The 21,204-nt window shown below is 41.7% G+C and overlaps 1 protein-coding gene across 4 annotated transcripts in view; it reads left to right on the top strand.

The window, feature by feature from the left end:
• Positions 1-21,204, top strand: part of znf385b (zinc finger protein 385B) — a 339,665-nt gene that overhangs the window by 307,951 nt on the left and 10,510 nt on the right. For all 4 annotated transcript variants that reach the window (XM_069935860.1, XM_069935859.1, XM_069935861.1 and 1 more), the window contains one exon: positions 17,523-17,801. In XM_069935860.1, the coding sequence (XP_069791961.1) occupies positions 17,523-17,801 (279 nt within the window). The remainder of the gene's footprint in view (positions 1-17,522; positions 17,802-21,204) is intronic.

The following is a 21,204-nucleotide window of genomic DNA, read 5'->3' as shown; positions in this document are numbered from 1 at the left end:
AAATAAATATTGTTTCATGAATAGGAGAGTCTCGGATGGTTAGTGTGAGCCTATGGTCATTGAGCACCCTCACTGCCAATTCTGGAGAGCAGGTCGTCAGTGCTGTTGTGATGTTGTCCAGTCCCAACCCCATGTATAATGTGCTCTTGGCCTTTGCTTGATATCACATAAAATGAGTCTGATTGGCAGGCAACTGGTTTCTGTAATGGTGCAGATGTAGGATGGAAGCTGAATTATGTCATCCATTAGGCATTTCTGAATGCACATGGTTGTAAATTCTTTAGCTTCTTCTACTGTACTCAACTGCTGGACCTAGATGGGGATATTCTTGAGGCCTTCTGCTCTCACTAACTGTTTCATTATTCACAACTATTCATGACTGGACATGGTAGGGCAGCAGAGATTCGATGTGATCAACTGATTGTGGGTTCACTTAAACCCATTGGTGCTGTTTCGCACCCATGCAATCTTGTCTTGCAGCTTTTCGAAGTTGGGTCTACCTGGTGTTGTTCCCAACTTACTCGTCTACACTCCAAGGTTGATTGTAACAGCAGAGTGAGGAATGAGACAGGCCATGACATTACAGATTGCAGTGAACATTTTTGCTCCGCTGATAATTCACAGTACCTCATGGACACCCAGTTTTTAGCCACCACATCTGTCCTATTCTACTTTGTATAGGGTATTGTTAAGGCTGTCCCAGTCTTCACAAGTGGTGGGGGGGCACTTCTAATATTGCTGTCAAGTACACTGCATTCACCACAGATAGATTGGTGAGGATGTCACATTCGTTATCTATTAAGAGGATTTCCTCACTGCTGCCTGTAGACCTAGACTAATAGTTACATCCTTTGGAACTCAGCCAGCCCAGGCTCTGTTGGCACGATGCCCTCACTAATTTCAGTACTTTCTCCAAATGCTATTCAACATGGAGGAATGTTGATTCAGCAGTAGAGAGAAAGTGATAGTTGGTCATCACGAAGTTTCCTTGCCCCTGTTTGCGTGAACAATAATTCTGACGCCAAGTCCACAGACTGTACAACAGGCTTTAATTAGCTTAAACTTGTACACACCAATCTTAGTATCTTTGCAGGCTCCACATGTCTGACTGTCGCCGAAGGGGCCAGCTTGAGTCTTTATACGACAGCCGGTAGGTGGGGCCAGCCTGCCAGGTTTCCTACCTGCAGGTATAGTGGTTGCCCCTGCAGTAGGCCGGTAGGAGTGTGGCCAGTGTAGTGATTGTATCACCACAGTTTGACAATGCTGTTTCATTTTAAGGAATCTGGGCCCCCATGGGGCCACTGCTTTGCACCTGTATACCACGTCACTGCCCCTTTAGGTGGGTCTGTCCCGCTGGAGGGACTGGCCATACCTAGGGATTGCTTGGATTTTGTAAGTAGGGATACCTCATGATATTGACCAATTCCTGCGAGAGCTTTCCTCGTTTAGACACCGATCCCACTTTTGTGAGGTGAACCATTCAAAGTCGACTGAACAGGAAGCGGCTTTGCTGCTTCCGAATTCAGTGCTTGAGTCAATGCTGGGAAGACTATCCAAATTTAGTCTTTTTCTATTTTAACATACTGGCTTTGGTAATATGTATCGAGCTGAACCACACAAGAGAATTGCGTATGTGTTCTGTTTTATTTGCAGTCAAGAGTCAATTACTTTATTATAGTCTGGAATTACCTGTAAGGCACAAAAAGGCCAAGTAAGAATCGCAAATTTACTCCCAATGATGGACATTAATGAAGCAGACACATTTGTAAAGTCTGTTTAGTAGTTCTCTGGTCATAATTACTGGGGGTAATTCCAGATTTCGAACTGTATTTCTGTTCTTAGTTGCTATGGTAGGTGTCGAACTCACTTCCCTGGATTGTTTATTTAGGCCTCTGGGTTCAGTCTCTGACTTTAACACTTTCAAAGGGAAGCAAGGTGAAGGGGAAAGAAATGGGGGTGGGGAAGAGAACTTAAGGATAATTCAAAGGTTACCTTCATAAAGCAGACCCATTATAATGTCTTTAAATCGGAGATAGTTAGTGATGAAGTGAGCTGAAGAGCAGTAAGAAAAGCTGTGCCTGTTCCTAAAACTGATTTGTATTCCAATTTTTACCATTCCCCCTTTTGCTAACAGTTCCACGGCCATTTATAATTATCATTTGATGTTTATTCTAATATCTGTGACTTGTCACTATTCCAAATAAAACACATGCTTTTAATGTTATTAGCAAACATTTCCATTAAAGTACTGAGATGTATGATGTTCCATGACTCCTTACCTACTGCATCCAAACCTAAACCAAAAATTAACTATTAAGTGCCCGGAATCCTGCCAGCTGGTTATTTTTTTTTATCAACTTGAAGGATTCTACTTGAACTATTAAAACTGTGCTTTCATTCTCTTTCTCCACTTCTTTCTTTTTCCCTCTCACCCTCTTCCCCTATCTTTTCCTACCTTTCTCCATCTCCCTCCTTCCTCTTCCACGCTCCACTTCTCTGTCTACCAATTATTACTTATTCTTACACACACACGCACACTCTCCCACCATCCCAAATCTTCCTTGCTCTCTTCCACCAGCATCTCTCTGCAACCCCCTACCCCCAACATCTCTGGTAGATCTCTCCGCCCCGCCCCCCCCACCCCCCCCCCCCACAACAACAGTATCTAAAACAGTATACTTATTGTTGACGGGAATGGCAACAGGGGTGCTGCACTATCTGCCTATTCCCCTTCCCTCTCCTAACAGTCACCCAGTTACCCCCTTTCCACAGATGTCAAGAGCAGCTGAACATCCTCAGCCTACTTTGTTTCAGGAAAACAGCCACCCCTAGAAATCTGGAGACAGGTAATTGGGTGACTGTCAGGAGAGGGAAGGGGAAGAGGCAGACAGTGCAGGGCACCCCTGTGGTCGTTCCTCTCAACAAATATACTGTTTTGGATACTGCTGGGAGGGACAAGTTTTGGTGGTTATGTCTCTGACACAGAGGCTCGTCCCCCCCACCCCGGCTCAGAAGGGAAGAGGGGAGAAGAGGACAGCGATGGTGATTGGAGACTTCTTTAGATAAGTGGATAGGAGGATCTGTGAACAAGATCGAGGCTCCTGGATGGTATTTTCCCTCCCAGGAGCCAGGGTCAGAGGCATCTCTGACTGAGTTTGTAGCATTCTGGAGGGGGAGGGGGAGCAGCAGATGTTGTGGACCAATGACATAGATAGGAGTAGGGATTAGGTCCTGAAGAGGGAATAAAGGGAGTTAGGAAAGAAGTTAAAAAGCAGGACCTCAAGGGTGGTAAATTCAAGATTGCTGCCTGTCCAGAGGGTAGGAACAGGAAGTTGTGCCGGATGAATGCGTGGCTGAAGAGTTGGTGCAGGAGGGAAGGGTTCAGATTTCTGGATCATTGGGATCTCTTCTGGGGAAGGTCTGATGTGTACCAAAAGGACAAGCTGCACCTGAACTGGAAAGGACCCAATATCCTGTGAGGGAGATTTTTGCTAGAGCTGTTGGGGAGGATTTAAACTAGTTTGGCAGGGGGTGAGAATGAGAATGTGAGTGCAGAGACAAAAACATGACTTTATGTGCTCTGAGTTGGTGAGGAAGGACAGACAGGAGACAAAACATAAAGGTAGTCAGTTAGAGGGTTTGAAATGTGTACATTTAAACACTTGGTGTGTTAGGAATAAAGGAGACGAACTTAGAGCATGGATCAGTACATGGAACAACGATGTTGTGCCATTATTGAAATTTGGATAGAGTAAAGACAAGATTGGCTGATGCAGGTACCGGGCTTTAGATTTCTTTAAAATGGAAGGTAGAAAAGGGGGAGGAGTAAGATTACTGGTCAGGGAGAGTATCATAGCTATAGAAAGGGAAGATGCTGCAGAGGGAGTGTCTATAGACCTCCAAGTAGCCCTCAGGGCACTGAGGAGCAGATGAGCAGGCAGATTTTGGAATGGTGCGGAAAAAATAGGGTTGTAGTTATGGGTGATTTCAACTTCCCTAATATTGACTGGCATCTCCTGACTGCAAGAGGGATAGATAGGGCTAAATTGGTCAGGCATGTACAGAAGGATTCCTGACACAGTATGTGGACCAGCCGACAAGAGGAGAGGCCGCACTGGATCTAGTTCATGGTAATGAACCTGGTCGGGTGCCAAACCTCTCGGTGGGGGAGCATTTTGACTACAACTCCCTTAGCTTCAACATAGGTTTGGAAAAGGATAGAAACAGTCAAACTGGGGAAGGGCTGATTATGAAGGGATAAAAACAGATGTTTAAGTGTGAAAGCACAGAAGTAATGTTTGGTTCAAGATAGGTTTGCTCCAGTGGGACAAGGAAAAGATGGTAGGAAAAGGGAACCGTGGCTGATGAAACAGGTGAGAGCTAGTCAAGAGGAAGAAGGAAACATACATTAGATATAGGGAGCAGGAAACAGGAAGGGCTCATGAGAAGTACATGATAGCCAGGAAAGAGCATAAGAAAGAACTCAAAGGGGGCACGAGAAGGCCATGGCATGTAGAATTAAGGAGAACCCCAAGGTGATCTATTCATATGTGAAGAACAGAAGGATGACGAGAATGAAGGTGGGGCCGCTCAAGGATAAAGGAGGCAACATGTGTCTGGAGGCAGAGGAGGTTGGGGAGGCCCTAAATGAATACTTTGCATCAGTGTTCACAAGAGAATAGGACCTTGATCACGATGAGGTCAAAATTGAATAGGCCTGTGTGCTGGACAATGTGGAGTTTGAGGAAGTGGAAGTGTTGGATCTTCTTATCAACATCAAGATGGATAAGTCCCTGGGACCGGACACGATATACCCAAGGCTACTGTGGGAAGTGAGAGAAGAGATTGTGGGAGTGGTAGCTATGATCCTTGAATCCTCTTTGGCCACAGGGGAGGAGTCAGAGGATTGGAGAATGGTAAATGTAGTCCATTTGTTTAACAAAGATAATAGGGAGATTCCTGGGAATTATAGATCAGTGAATCTTGGCTTCATTCAGTAGTGTGCAAACTTATGGAAGGATTCTTAAGGGTAGGATCTACGAGCATTTGGAGAAGTTCAGTCTACTGAAGGATAGTCAGCATGGCTTTGTGAAGGGAAGGTCATGCCTCATGAGTCTAATTGAGTTTTTTGAGAAGGTAACAAAAGAAATTGATGAGGGTAAGGTGATAAATGTCACCTACATGGATTTTAACAAGGCATTTAACAAGGTTCCCATGAGAGACTCATCCAGAAAGTCATGAGGCATGGGATCAGTGGAACCTTGACTGTATGGATAAAAAAAAAATTGGCTTGTAGGAAGAAAGTAGAGAGAAGTAGTGGATGGAAAGTATTCTGCCTGGAGGGCAGTGACTAGTGGAGTCCTACAAGGATCTGTCCTAGGACCCCTTCTATTTGTAATTTTTATAAATGACCTGCATGAAGAGGCAGAAGGATGGGTCAGTAAGTTTGCAGATGACACAATGGTTGGAGGAGTTGTGGATGGAGGTTAAGGTTGTCAAAGGTTACAATAGGATATAGATAGGATGCAGAGTTGAGAAGAAAAGTGGCAGATGGATTTCAATCCAGGTAAGTGTGAGGTGATGCATTTCGGAAGGACAAACCAGAAGGCTGAATACAGGGTTAGTGGTTGATTACTTTAGTGTGTGGATGAACAGAGAGACCCTGGGGTTCAAATCCATACATACCTCAAGGTCACCACACAGGTTGATAGGATAGTTAAGAATGTCTTTGGGATGTTGGGCTTCATTATTAGGGAGATTGAGTTCAGGAGTCGAGAGGTCATGTTACAACTCTACAAACCTCTGGTATTATGTTCAGTTCTGGTCACCTCATTATAGGAAGGATGTGGAACCTATGGAGAGGGTGCAGAGGAGATTTAACAGGATGTTGCCTGAATTTTAGGAAACAAGTTTTATGAGGCAAGGTTATCAGAGCTGGGACTTTTCTCTTTGGAGTGTAGAAGGATGAAAAGAGACGATAGAGGTCTACAAGCTTATGAGAGGCATAGAAAGGGTGGACAGCCAGCACCTATTTCCTAGGGCAGGATCGGCAAACACCAGAGGACATAAGCACAAAGTTAAAGGAGGGAAATTTAGGGGAGACCTCAGGGGTAAGTTTTTTGCACAGAGAGTTGTGGGTGCCTGGACTGGAATGCCTTGCCTGAGATGGTGGTAGAGGCTGAAACATTGGAGGCATTTAAGAGACTCTTAGACAGACACATGGATGGAAGAAAAATAGAGGGTTATGGGGTAGAGAGGGGTTAGTATTTGTTTTTTGAAGGAATATATGGGTCGGCACAACATTGACAATATTGAGGGCCAAAAGCCGTGTACGGTTCTTTATGCCTTGTTGTCAATTTCTGGGATTTACAGGAGGAAGGGAAAATGAGTTAGAGCTATGTACTGTCTGTGAGCGCAGGCATATTACGCTGATGTATATCTGTGGCTGGGGAGGTTTTCTGGCTGTCTACCTCATTTTCTGAGGGTGAAGTTGACTGAATTTCCAAAATTATTTATTACTGTTGGCTGCCTCCAGCTCCCTATTGACTAGGGGCTTTGAGAAACTTCAAGGGAGTCTGAAAAATTAGACAAAATTCAGCATTCCAGGATACCCATACCAGGAAGACATTATTAATCCTGAAATCTATCAACAATTGGAAACCCAGCCCCCTGCTCCGGCTGGTTATTTTTTTTTCCATTGGCTCTTTGTTATGACCTTGAACCAGATAAACTTGTATTCCCTAAATCTTAACAGGATGGATGATTTTCAATGCACACTCAGGTGTCTAAATAATAAGGAAAAAAAAAAAGCAATAAAAAAAAAATCGCTCCCTTACTTTTTTTACAAGCCCCTCAACCTGAGATTTCAATTAAAACCATCCAGGAGCAGAATTACATCTCCCTCTTTGAAATCCAAGCAGTTTAAATCCATAGTAACTCATTGTTTCTTTTAAGGATTTGTTCAGAAATAATTATTCTACAAAAGCCAGGAGAGGAAATATTAATGACGGAACTGTTACATTTGACCCCCCCCCCCCCCCCAGTGAAGTTGGAAAAAAATCCAACAATATCTTTGATTGTTTTATTGGCTTCGAGGTAAAAATTGTGATCATTTACTGGTTATAATTTTTTCTCAACAAAATGGTGATGAAATGAAATCTGGCGATCACTTTTCTTTCTTTGAAATTATATTTCTATGCCTAAAGTGAAATCAAAAACCACAGTTCTCTTCACTTTAAAAGAGATATTGTGCATCTAATAATTTGGCCCATGTGAAAATCAGTCCTATGAAAGCATAAGAAGATATTGTGGTCATGGTGAGATAAAGTCAACCATTTTAAATATCACTCATTTGTTTCTGTGGTATAAATCTGTAGTATCAGTAAGGAAAAAAAAGACCAAATTTTATTATGAATAGAAATATCTGTGCATGAGTCATTGTATTAGGGTAGCAGCAGTTGTTTTGTAAAGAAATACTGAAATTCTGTTCCAGCTCTGCCATTGTTTTGAGTACAGTTATCTGGATGGTAATCCCATTCATGGTGTGACTGGAACAAACTTCAAGGTACTTTGGCAGGAGACATCTGCTGTAGACGACCACTGTTGAACAGCCACGAAGAATTGTACATAATAACACGAAATGTAACGCATAGACTGGGGTAATTGTCCTGAGAAATATATAATTAAAAGGAGATGGAGTTTGAACCAAATCGATATTAGCAGTTTTGACTGGTTTCTGGATTTGTTCAAAATTGGAAAATTAAGTGAAGAACAGGAAATGAGATGCTTTACAAAGTATTTAACATTTGAACGGTTGTCAACTTAAACATCTTGCTTCCAAAACTTGATTTTGAAGGAATTCTCAAAGATCAATCCAGTTAAACTTGGTTAAAACTGCACCTGGTGGTGCTGAAGCTGGACTGGTAGATTGTTCAGACTCGTAGATTTTACTCCCGTTAAAACCCAATTACACTTTTAATTCTGCATTTTTATATGGTGATTAAACGGAATGCAGGAATTTGGGCTGCTGTCAAAGAGAGTGCAGGAACCTTGTGTTTCAAGGGGTCTGAGGAACTAGGGCTCTGGCGCGTTCAAAGGATGCACTGGAATTGGGGCCCCAATGAGGTTACTGGGAATGCAGTAAAGCAGAAATTGAGCCATCAGCATTTCTCAACAATTTGATATTGTTTGTAATATACTCAGCATTTTTTAGGAAATTGGATGGGAGATGAAGGCCAAGCTGTTGGTTTTCCTCTAAGTAGCAAGCTGAGTCCCTGAACATTGTTCCATGTGGTATACTTCAACGCTATAGTCGATTACTCCAAAGAGCATTGAATACATGTGACAGAACAACCCTGATTATTAAAATGGTCAGGACTAGGCCCATTTTGGATAAACATTTACTTTTTCAGAGAACCAGACATTTTTTTAAAATAGCAACAACAAATCTCTTGTAACAGTGTTTATACGACAACAAACAACAAGGGAAGGCTTTTAAAGCATTAAAATAAAGTTGAATTCTCACCAAAAGAAAATGCTTGCCGCCGCCGACCACTGACACACCAACGCCCCGCTCATGTCAGGAGCCCGAGGGTCCCGCTCCTGCCCAGGAACTTGAGGTCCCCACTGCTGCAGGCACCGAGGTGGGCCCAAGGTTCACGACTGATGCTGCCGGGACCCCGACGTCCAGTCAGTTCAGCTCTGAGGAAAATTGAGATAAGTGAGGATTGCAGATATCCTCCTTTATCCAAAATGTTAAAAAAAAATTATTAAATTTCAGATAACTGAGGATTTCAGAGAATCCGATTTCGGATAATTGGAGTTGTACTTCGGTTGTTTTTGTTTGAAACTTGTGGATGCCTGATAAGTAAATGTCATCTGACATATATATCAATATTTTTTTCGGTTTCTGTACATGATAAAAAATTAAATGGCCTGTGATATTTAAAATATCAGATGCAATCTAGGATTTTAAACATTATATTTGTAATCGATTTGTAACAGAGGAGGAGGTGGAGCAATGTCGGACGCAGCCGCCTCTCCCGGACACCGGTAGTTAATTTTTGCTTTTTTTATATTTATGTAAATATGCTTCATGGTCCTGGAGAAATGCTCTCGTCTTTACCGTGTGAGCAAGGTATGAACAATAAATAAAGGAGACTTGACTTGGATTTGTGTTCATCTTCACAGTTAAAATCTTCAGTTATAAAATATATATTTCTCAGTAATGTAAGTTATCGAGTTTAAAATATTTCTGGTGAGGGAATTGTGGGTTGAAAATCAGGGTCACATTTATAATACACTCAGAGGCAAGGTCATTTTTCTGAGTTAGTGTGTCTTAGAAACACAGAGCTAATGGAACTGAAGTGGGTTTTAATTGATTTAAGAACAATGGAATGTTTGCTTTACGAAAAACTGAAGTATTCAAGCACTCAAGAAGAACTGTTGAAGGAAGCCATCTGTTGAAATGAAAACAGGTTTTTGACTTTCTGAAGATATTAACCACTTAAACAGAGATGAGGTCAGAAGTTTGTGGATGTGAAGTAACTAGTGTGTTTTGGACAGAAATGAAACTGAAACAGTAGTGACATCAGGTCACATGATTTCAGAGAAACATAAATGAGGAGCAGAGACATTTTGAAACTAGTTGGAAGAAATTAGCCCTCTTGTGAAAGACACAGGGATAAAACAGTAGTCTCTGGAGAGAGAGAGAAGGAGATGTTGCTCTACATTGTATAATCCTTATCATAGGAGATACACAAAATCAGTGGCCATAAAGAAGAGTCACTTCATTGTTTCCTTGAATAAGGAGGACAGTTTTGGAATACAGTAAACCTTAAAAGGTACTGTTGTATGTTACTCCTGGAAGAGGAAAATGCGAAATAAGTAGCTTTAAAATAAGTAAGACCACTTCTGACTGTCTCTTTAAGATAAAGAGAGCAGATTCATCATGTGGAAAACAGATTCCAAAATCTCCAAGGAAGAGAGGAGAACACCCGTGTGAAGAATATCTCTCTGAAAGACAACTCATCAAAAGACTTGTGAGTTTAAAGAGATCTGAAGATATAATACTTAAAAGTGCTTCGTAATTACTTCTAAACTGCAATTTTAAAAAATCCTCAAGTTCAACAAGATTTTTGAAACTGGTCTTTAAAATTGACTTTTCCAGAATCAAGCTAAAACTGTAATGGTTTGAATGTAATCACACACGCATATTTACATCGGCGCACAATGGGATTTAAGATAGAGTTACGTTTAGAGATAAGTAAGAAATGTTATGTTATTAATAGTTTAATAAAAATTATTATTTTGAATTTCCCATTGTCTGGTAAATTTTTCATTGCTGTTCCTTTGTTAGTTCTATGAAGATTTTATTAGTTTGTAACATATTAAATGCTTCAATAAATATTTTGATGCTCCAAGAACTACAGAGTTCTGCTTACTCTCTCTAAAAAAACAGAACAACAGGGAGGAATGCTGTGCCCATGTTTTTTTTAAGCGATCCATCATTATAGTTGGGAAAATTCCTGCTTCTTCCTTTCACGTTGCTGCCTATTTGGGGCTCTGTTGGCCTCCTTAGCTTTTGGTTGTTAATTTTTGAACATAGCAAATTAAGAATTTTTGACCCTGGAGTTTTAACATTAACCTCCTCTGGTGTCGAAGATTGTGATTCTAGTTGATTGTGACTGGGCTGCCAGGAGAGAAATGTTATAATGGACAGAGCTTCAGCTACAAGGGGGAGAGGACTTCTGAGATTGTAAAAGCATAGAAAAGCTCGAGGAACTCGACAGGTCCCACAGTGTCTGGAGGAAGTAAAAATATTTAACTGACGTTTGGCGCCTGTGCCTTTCTTCAAGGTATGAGTAAAAAGCAGGCAGGAGCCTGAATTAAAAAGGCTGGGGAAAGAGGGGGAGGGGAGTAATACAGACCAACAGGCAAAAGGTGTTAATTGGATATGGATGGGACACAGGAGAGAGGAAAGATGAGAATTGACTGAGGAAGGGGGTTTGCTTTAGCTTTGTTGAAGAAGAGCTGGGGGGGGGAAGGAGACAGAGGGAAATAGGAAGAGAGAGAGAGACAGGACTAGAGAAGAGAAGATGGAGTGGGGCTCATAGAAACCCATCCGGTTGGAGGGTGTTGGAGCTTCTCAGGTATGTAAAAAATTCTAACTACAACTTTAATTATCAAACATAGAACAAATGCAGAACAGTACAGCCCCTTTGACCCATGATGTTGTGCCGACTGACATAAATCTACTCCATGATCAATCTAACACTTTGCTCCCTCACAGCCTGTATGTAACCCTCCATTTTTCTTGGATCTATGTGCAATTTAACAGTCTTTTAAATGACCCTATTGTATAAGCTTCCACTTCCCCTAAACCTTCCTCCATTCAGCTCAAAATTATGTTCTCTGGTAATGGCCATTGCCATCCTGGAGAAAAGGTGCTGGTTGTCCACTCTATGCTTCTCATAATCTAACATACCGCTGTAAGATTCAAGATATCTTTTATTGGAATTTTACAGAAATATCCTTGTCCCTGCCATAAAGAAAACAAAGAGCCACCATTAGCATTGCCCAGCACCCTATACAGTAAGAGAAAGAGAAGCAAAAGAAAGGTCCTTCAGAGATACTGGGTATCCGTGGATTCTCCTCCAGTGATCCTGCCATTTATTCAGCTGCACAGACCCTTGTTCGATCCATTGGAAAACCTCTGTTGTGATCAGGAGGCCTTCAGTGCCTGAACCCCTTCAAGGGCCCTTCTTGCCCTCAGCACCCTCTCAAATTCCAATTCCGATACCTGGTTCCCATGAGCCAGTTGCCATCAGCCCTCAACCTGCATGGGTCCTTCACCAGCTGTGCACCTCGCTGAGCTGCTGCCATAATTACCGTCCTGCAGGATCATCTATATGCTTCTCCTTCTCAACAGGAGGTGTTCTGCCAATTTTCTGATCCACGGTACTGGTTCACTGCTCCTCTGCAGTCTGTAACCACTCGTGGTCTGTTGCCCAGTACAGATCTGGGCCACAGACTCCATAGTTGCAGGAATTTTAAAAAGCCATCGGCTCTTATAACAGGATGTTTAAACCCTGTATGGTACTGCTGACATCAGGATCCGGCAGTAGGACCCTGCGGAGCAGCACTGGATCTCCACTGCCTGCTCTCCTGGCAGCAGTTCCACAGCATCACTATTTTTAGTCTACTCTCATTCTCTGTTGCTCCAACGAGAGAAGCCCTGGCTTGCTCAATCTTACATCTTGGGACACATTATCCAATCCAGTTAGCTTTCTGATAAATCTCCTCTGCACCCTCTCCAAAATGTTCGCATCCTTCCTGTAATAAGGCAATCAGAATGGAACACAATACTCTACGTGTGGTGTAACCAGAGTTTTATAGAGCTGCAACATTACCTTGCAGTACTTGAAATCTATCCCCCGACTAATGAAGGCCAGCACACCACGCGCCCTCTTACCCATCTGCTCAACTTGCGCACAAAGCTTGAGTGATGTGTGGACTTGGACCCCAAGATCCTTCTGTTCCTCTCCACTGTTAAGAATTCTGTCATTAATCATGTACTCTGCCTTCAAGTTCGATCTTCCAAGGAGTATCACTTCACACTTTTCTGCCACTTCTCCACAACCTTACAGTCTGCCTAAATGCCTTTTTAACCAGAGAAAACCTTCTACACCATCTACAGCAACTCCAACCTTTGTATCAATCTGCAAACTTACTGACCCACCCATCCACTTCCTGTTTCTGACTTCCACCCCCTCTGTCTCAGCAGACAAACCCTCCATGTAGCAGCAATACTCTTCTTGATTAGCAATGCCACTCCCCCCACTTGTTAACCTCCTTCCCAATTCCCTTTGAAACATCTAAACCTCAGAATACCAAGCGGCGAATCTTGCCCTTGCAACAACCAAGTCTCTGGAATGACCACAACACCGTCATTCTATGTACTGATCCATGCTCTGAATTCTTTACTGTCATTCTTAATACTTCTTTCATTAAACATTTTCCAACTAACTGCATTTATGCCGTCTCCACTACCTGTTCTTCATCACAATCTCACAGAACCTTACATCTACCTTTCCACCCACTTACCTGACCGAACCCATGCCAACCAGTTTAAACCTTTCCCAGCAGTTCTATCAAACCTGCTTGCAAGGATATTGATCCCTCTCATGTTCAGGTAAAACCCATGCCTTTTCTACAAGTTATACCTTCTCCATAAGTGATCCACAAATCTGAAACCCTTCCCTCATGCACCAACTCTTCAGCCACACCTTCATCTGCCACATGTTCCTTTTTTTAAAAAATAATTTCTGGCACATTGCACAGGCAGAATCAAAAGGTTTCGGCTTTTTATCTTCCTTCCTTACCCCCAGATTCACTCTTCAGAAACTCATTCCTTTTCCTATCTGTCATAGGCACCAATCCATAACCATGGTTTCTGGTTGATCACCTTCCCTCTCAAATATTACTGTGGACTCAGTCCAAGATGGCTTTGACCCTGGCACCTGGGAGGCAACATGCTGTCTGGGAGTTTTGATCTCCTCCGTAGAATCTCCTGTTCGTGGTCTAATCAGCATACTAGATGCCGCAAAGAAAAGAAAAGATCATAAATATAAAAAGAGGAAAAAAATTGGTTATTACCTGTGGCATTGAAGATCATAGATTCATCCTTAATTCAGATAGGTTTCTGCCCCTCAGCGTGAATCAAGTGTCTTGCTCTCAACTGAATCACAGGTGTCTTCCAGGATCCTGGTATGATTGGCTGCAACTCGGAGCTTTGACTCTGCTGCGCCCCCTGCTGAACCTCTTGAAGTTCCGTGTTCACGTTTATTGTCAGAGTTCATACATGACATCACAAACAACCCTGAGAATATTTTTGCCGCGGGCCAGGCAGCTTTTCTACTTATCATTCGTGTCAAGAAAAAGGTGTGCACACTAAAGAAAGAAATGTAAATAAAGGAAAAAATGAAAATGAACTGACTGCAAAAACAGAAAAATAAATGTTCAGGAATAAATAACATGCAAAGTAAGTATAAGTCTCTGATTGAGTCCGTTGTTCAGAAGTCTGATGGTGCAGGGGTAGCAACTGTTCCTGAACCTCTGCCGACTATATCCATGGCAGGCTTCAACTTTAATATCAACCTTGAGTATTGGCAGTAATCAGCACAGTAAAGGTTAACGGTTCATCTCACATATGAAAAGAGTCGTAAGCCTTTCCTCTTGTCCACATGGTTGAGTACCGCAGAGATATACTATTTCATGGCCATGATCATTTTTGCTGTAAATTGAAATCCCCTCTCCCCAAGTCTTCCAGAGCTCTTATGGGCTACCAACAGAACAGAGGGAAACTTTATTCCTCAATCTTTATCATTTAAAATTATTTGCTTTCAAATTTATTTTTCACAAATGCAATGTGGTTAAAATCGGTAACATTTAAATCTGAACTTTGTGTTCTACAAGAATTAAAATTAAATGTCCTATGATCTTTGAAAAAGCAAATACAATCTAGCATTTTGACTCTGCATTAAACGCTGAGAAAACCAGTGCAGCGCATCACAAATTCAGCATTTTAGTTACCTTGGAGAATTTAGAAGGAATTAAATTTTCTGAACTGCACATATAAATTCTACCGCTCCAAGAAAAATCAGGCTTTGTTTTGATCTTTTGTTACTTATTTATAAATTACAACAGTGCGTGTTTAGGATTAATGAGATGGGTCCTAGTGTTGTGAATATATTTTGGTAGAAACCATTTCCTGTTCAACTCCTGGCTGGAATTAATAACTTCACTAATTTACAACTAGGGTACCAGGAACATAATTTTATCTTGTCTCAATTATATTACAAGACTGACCTGGTATGCAGGGTATTTTCCTATAACAAATAAGGTCATTCACAACTTAGCAAATAATTTTCCCAATATATCTCATTCCAGGTTATAAATTAGTTTTACCCAGTTATCAAAATCCAATGGTCTTTCTTATGAGTTTACAGAACATTGATCATGAGCTGAAAATCATAAATTTTCCAGTGGTGTCCATCAGAAGGAATGGATGCTTTAGTGGTGGTAAAAATCTAATTTCACTCAAGATTTTCAGGAAATATTTTTGGCCACAGACAAATGGAGAGGAGAGCGAGAGAATGAATTTTAAAAGCCAGGATATCCCAAAATAATAAACTGATACTTACCATAATCACAATTATTGGTGGATAATATTAATTGTGGGCATTCAAGACTCTTAATCACGTCAATGAAGTGCCAGTGTTTACAAATGAACATTACGTGAAGTGACCAAATCAGATAGAAGGTGAAGCAGAGCAAATCTTTGAACAGAAAACCCATCAAAATCAATATTCCATTAATGGAATAATAACAACCCAAGAGTTCATTGCAAAACTAACTTGCTTGGTGGATCCAAGCAATATTATTCTTTGGCATTTCTGCAGAGATTTTGTTGCGCGAACTCTGTTTTAACTTGCAAGTTTCATGCTAGCTTTAAAAGTAACAATCAAATAAAACATTTAGTGGCTGCCCCAGCAGGTTTTTCATTGATTCTCGTTCATGAATCTGATGTTTCCTGTTTAATCGAGATTAGTGGAAATATTTTGTAAATGATCAGTATGTCATAAAAGTAAATGCATGGAGAATTTTGTAAAGCTCAAATCCTTGATCTTAAGGGGATTCAGGAGTAAAAGATAAAAGTAAAAAGAAATAGAGGCCTAGCATTGACCTGCAAATGAGTGACTGGAAATATGATCATGTGGCATTTTCCAGTCATGAAGCATACATCGTTTCAAGAAGCAAATATGACGTGTTTCATATTTTGATTGAGAATACATGGGTATCGTGATCGTCACGGACAAGGTGGGCCTACAGAGCCCATGTCTGAGCTCATTCTGTGCCGATTCTGATTTCTCTTAATTTTGGCATCTAATGCCCCCCACCTGAGGCCTGCTCTAGGAAGCTCAGATGTCCCTCCTTGACAGTGCCGTGATTGTAGCTGGCGACTTCAACCATGCCAATCTGAAAACAGTCTTCCCACAGTTTCAACAGCACATCAACTTCACCACCAGAGGAGAAAACAGCCTGAATCAAGTGTACAACAATGCCCCTTGCCCCCACCTTGGCAACTTGGATCAGATATCCATCCTCCTAACCCCGGCATACAGACCACTGGTAAAATGAACTAAGCCAGTTTACAGAGAGATCAGGATGTGGCTGGGAGGGGAGGGGGTGGACTCTCCCGTGCCATTCAGAAGGCAAAGCATGGTTATGCACAGGGGACAGGTGTGAGACACCAGCGATACGAGGTGCATGTGGCAAAGGATCAAGACGATAACAGATCACAAGTCAACCTTGCAATTTTAATTGCAACTGAACTATTTAAAAACACACTGAGGATCTTGACAGCCATGAGATGTCAAAAGCCCAGTGGTTGATCCAGGTCAGGTCTTTAAGATTGACCACCTGAAAACTTGATGCAACTTGATCCCATGAAATGGCCTCGGCCACCAGGCTTCCAGGTCATTTGGCAGTGCAGAGATGTAGGTATGTCTGTGGGAAAATAACAGGAAGTATTTTGTAACATGGTGCTTGTATAACCATGGTCCAGACACAGATTGATACCAAGTACAAAAATGGCTCAAATGGGTCTCTGCTATGTTCAGTGAAAATACCTTGTAACTGTTGACCTTCTTTATCCTTGAAATCAAGGAGATGTATGCACCAGCTAATTCACGAACCATCAGTTTGAATCTACCTTTGAAAGGATCAATAGATCATTCAGATCAACTGGTAAAGAAATGACTTTGATTTTGGTACAAATCATTCTAACCCCTGTAGCCAGCACAAGTTGGTCATAGGTGTTCATCACTCTGTGGATTGACATTGGATCAGAGCAGAAGGTGCAAATTTCATCCTTAAACATGAACACTGAGTGCCTCCACCACCTGAGGTTTCCAGTTACCTTCATCCTTTCTGATGGATTCAGCAAATGGCTCAAGGCATCACACAAAATGGAGGAAAGAAGTGGCCTCCCAGGATTTATTGGGAAATGGTGATTCCCAACAATTTATTTGGATTGTGCACCCGATGCCTGTGTTGGGCAATTATTGTATCTCCAATTATGAATTCTCTCCCCCAACCCCATTCTGGAGAGCATATTCACCATCATGTAAGTATCTGATATTCTGCCAAAGGCTGAGGATGACAGACAAGTGTTCACTGATATCTCTGGGTAGAGTAAATCTGTCAGAGATCTTCCTGCTGGGAACATTGAGAGTGTGAAACTGTTCCAATTGCTTAAAAGTTAAGATGTGAAAACTGTCAATACAAATGTAATAATTTTCTATGCATTTGAAATAAACATATTATTCAGTTTCATATTGCATAATTTACTTAGAATTTGGTATAGAAAAGTGAAGTCAAAGAGTTAGCAATTAAGAATTTATTATACAATATAACTCGACAATTATTTATCAAAATAATCACATTTCTTTTCTTCTTAGATGCAGTCAGGTTGGCATTCAACAGTGTAACTGTGAATAATCTATTGATACACACGAGCGTAGGCGCTGAACAGCCTCAATCTACTCCCGTTGTAGGAGAAACTGCAAATTTGAATGCACATGCAACAAAAACAGTGATATCCCTGGCAGCAGTAAGTGTGGATGGCACCTCAACCACTGCCACTGAGTCAGAGGAAGAAAAAGCAAAAAAGCTTCTCTACTGTTCACTATGCAAAGTAGCTGTAAATTCATTGTCACAGCTGGAAGCACACAATACAGGTTGGTAACGGGTTTGGCTGCAAAATCGGCTGAGCTCTCTGTTATATCATTGTTCCATCTTCATGTTTGAAAGAACACAAGGTGAAAATACGAATTGGATGGCGCCAGGAATTTGTCGGTAGACCAAGTGTTGGTTCCCAGATACAAATGCAAATAAACTCACAGTGGCCCATTAAACGAAGAGATAAAATATTTTCCAATTAATACCAGTTCTGAAGAATGACAGAAGTGCTCCTTGGCAGATTTGCGAGGGAGATTAGTGATGTGGATGGGTATTTTGAAACTACCTGTATGATATACTTTTGATTTTTCTCTGATAGCATTAAAAATTAACAAGAAAATCTTGAACTATCTTATCTGCTTTTAAAGTTTATTGACAACAAATAAACTTTAAAAGAAGCTGAGTTATTTCCAGGTTGCCCTCTGGATTGCTTCACGTAATTAAAAAAAAATCTGTGTGTATTTGTTCCACGACTGTGAGCAATCCACAATACTAACCTACAGGCCACTCTAGTGTCAAACAAGGTTGTGTCATCAAGCCATCACTTTTCTCCATCTTTCTTGGCTCAATCATTTCATCTCCAACAAATTTCCCATGAAACTGGAGCAAATTATCTGAACAATCAGGCCAATGACATTCCATCTGCCCAAACCTCAGGAGCTGACCTCCATTGTTGACTTGTTCACTGAAGTGTTCAAGAGAATGGGTAATGTACACAACATCTACCAAACTAAAGTGCTTCAGCAACTACTGTCCAACAATAAAAGGTTCACAGTGAGACCCTGGAAAATGTGGACCACTTCCTGCATCTTGGGTCCCACCCTTTTACACAATTCACCGTCTTCAGTGCGGCAACTTGGCCTTTGGTTGGTGAAGGAAATGTGTATTTGGAAATCAGAATCTCAGACTTAGCATCTACTGAACAGCATTGACCCCTGCCCTCTTTTTCTATGTCCCTCTGAGATCAGAGCTACCTACTGCAGACAGGTCAAAGTAATGGGAAAATACCATCCATGCTGTTCCCACAATTTCCTTATTATTGAAGTCCTAGTTACTCTCAGCTGTTTACTTAGGGCTGGCCTAATTGTCCTCATGCTTGACACCAGACTCTTGCCACATTCTGAGCTCTGTCAAAGGAGAAGATTATTAAGAGGCCAAATGAAATGTTTTGTGGATGGTCTCAAACTCCTGAGAGCCTTTGTATCCCTGCATTGGAAGCTCCATAAAGAGCAGAAGAAATACACCATCTCACAAGCTACCCAGCCAGCCACCCGACTGACCCATAAAGCTTGTGGTTCCCACACAGGCCTCATTTTTCACCTCGGAAACCACAAAACCAGAGTGGAAATCAGTCATTCTCAATCCTGGGAGAACGCCTTAGAAAAGAATATGAAGGAGGATTGACAAGCTAAATAATTCCTTTCATAAGAGGTTTTGATGAAGCTTGTATAAGCCTCGAAGTATTTCATGATCAATCATGTTCAAAGGAAAGAATATTTCTGTTGCTCCTCTTTTTCTTTCTTCTTTGGCTTGGCTTCGCGGACGAAGATTTATGGAGGGGGTAAAAAGTCCACGTCAGCTGCAGGCTCGTTTGTGGCTGACAAGTCCGATGCGGGACAGGCAGACACGATTGCAGCGGTTGCAAGGGAAAATTGGTTGGTTGGGGTTGGGTGTTGGGTTTTTCCTCCTTTGCCTTTTGTCAGTGAGGTGGGCTCTGCGGTCTTCTTCAAAGGAGGTTGCTGCCCGCCAAACTGTGAGGCGCCAAGATGCACGGTTTGAGGCGTTATCAGCCCACTGGCGGTGGTCAATGTGGCAGGCACCAAGAGATTTCTTTAGGCAGTCCTTGTACCTTTTCTTTGGTGCACCTCTGTCACGGTGGCCAGTGGAGAGCTCGCCATATAATACGATCTTGGGAAGGCGATGGTCCTCCATTCTGGAGACGTGACCCATCCAGCGCAGCTGGATCTTCAGCAGCGTGGACTCGATGCTGTCGACCTCTGCCATCTCGAGTACCTCGACATTAGGGGTGTGAGCGCTCCAATGGATGTTGAGGATGGAGCGGAGACAACGCTGGTGGAAGCGTTCTAGGAGCCGTAGGTGGTGCCGGTAGAGGGTTAGCCTTGTCTAAACATAGCAACTGAAGTTTGGCAAAACCTTTCCTTACCTGTCAATAACGATCAGCACTGACATGCTTCCTGGCTGTTGTGTTTCAAAGCTGCTACATAATATTTTATTTTGAAAAATAGCAGATTGTTCTTTTTTTAAAATCTGAGGATACTTCTCAGTCTCTCTTAACTTCGAAGTGTCATAGTCTCTTTCCTGGATCAAAAGGCCCCTTTTATGTTATCGCTTGTACTTTACTCTTCTTCTGTGGTTCCACACTTTGGTCTCAAATCATCTTGTGCCCTCTTGCCATTGGAGTAAAACCTTCTTCTATCAAGCAATGAGCACAAATGATTTTAAAAAGATACAGGAGTCACCCTACACACCTTGGAAACGGAATGGAAACAAATCATCCTCAATTCTGACTGACAGCCTTTGAAGGACACCCTCTCTTCTCACGGCCCCCATTGTCAATTATGCAATACTGTGGATGCTTTGCATCTTTGCCCCACCAAAACAGCCTGATTTAGCTTCACTTTTAAGGCAATATCAGTCTTTTTCCGTCTTACTGACAATGTGTTGACTTCACAAAAGTCTGACTATGTCAGTCGCAAAGGCCTCATCTCTATGTCCCTGATGTGATCCGTCCCCTTGCACCTTGTTGATCTAGTTGAACTCACAATGGAGCTGGATCATTCATGGCTTTACCTGGGAAATTTTGCATGGTCTACGTACACTGTCGGTCGCATGACCAGGCTTCACATGCCCCAGAGAAAACCTTAGGGGCTACATTTACACATGATTACATATTTTTTTACTTCACCCAAATGTTTCTTTTGTGGCTGAAACATCTTTAAGTATTACTGCTACTGACAGTAAGATAAATTCTAAAATGCTCTCCACAATCTCAGTTCTGAAGTGATTTTGCAAAATAAACATGTTGTCTGTTCCATTTTAATTTTATTCCATTTGGTTATGCCAGAAAGCACTGTCCTTCAGTTTTACAAAGTTTGTTGCTCTCTAATTAAGATGTTCTTATGGACTGACGTTCCTACAGTTCTTATGGACTGACGTTCCTACAGTGCAGAGTACACTACAGTGCAGAGTACACTAGAAAAAAAAAAGTTTTTCAGGGACATCTCAGATCATTGCATGGAGCAGATATCAGAAGGTAAATAATACCAATGTCAGGTTAGGGTTAAGAACAAGAGTACATTTGCATTCTTACATAAAACATTACCAGGGCAGTCAAAGACTGATTGAGGAAGAAACAAAATAAAGATTTTACAGGATAACTGA

Source organism: Narcine bancroftii, chromosome 4 (genome assembly GCF_036971445.1).
Source record: "Narcine bancroftii isolate sNarBan1 chromosome 4, sNarBan1.hap1, whole genome shotgun sequence".
Classification (NCBI taxonomy): domain Eukaryota; kingdom Metazoa; phylum Chordata; class Chondrichthyes; order Torpediniformes; family Narcinidae; genus Narcine; species Narcine bancroftii.
Note: the sequence above shows the minus strand (reverse complement) of the source record. Positions and strands in the feature narration are given on the sequence as shown.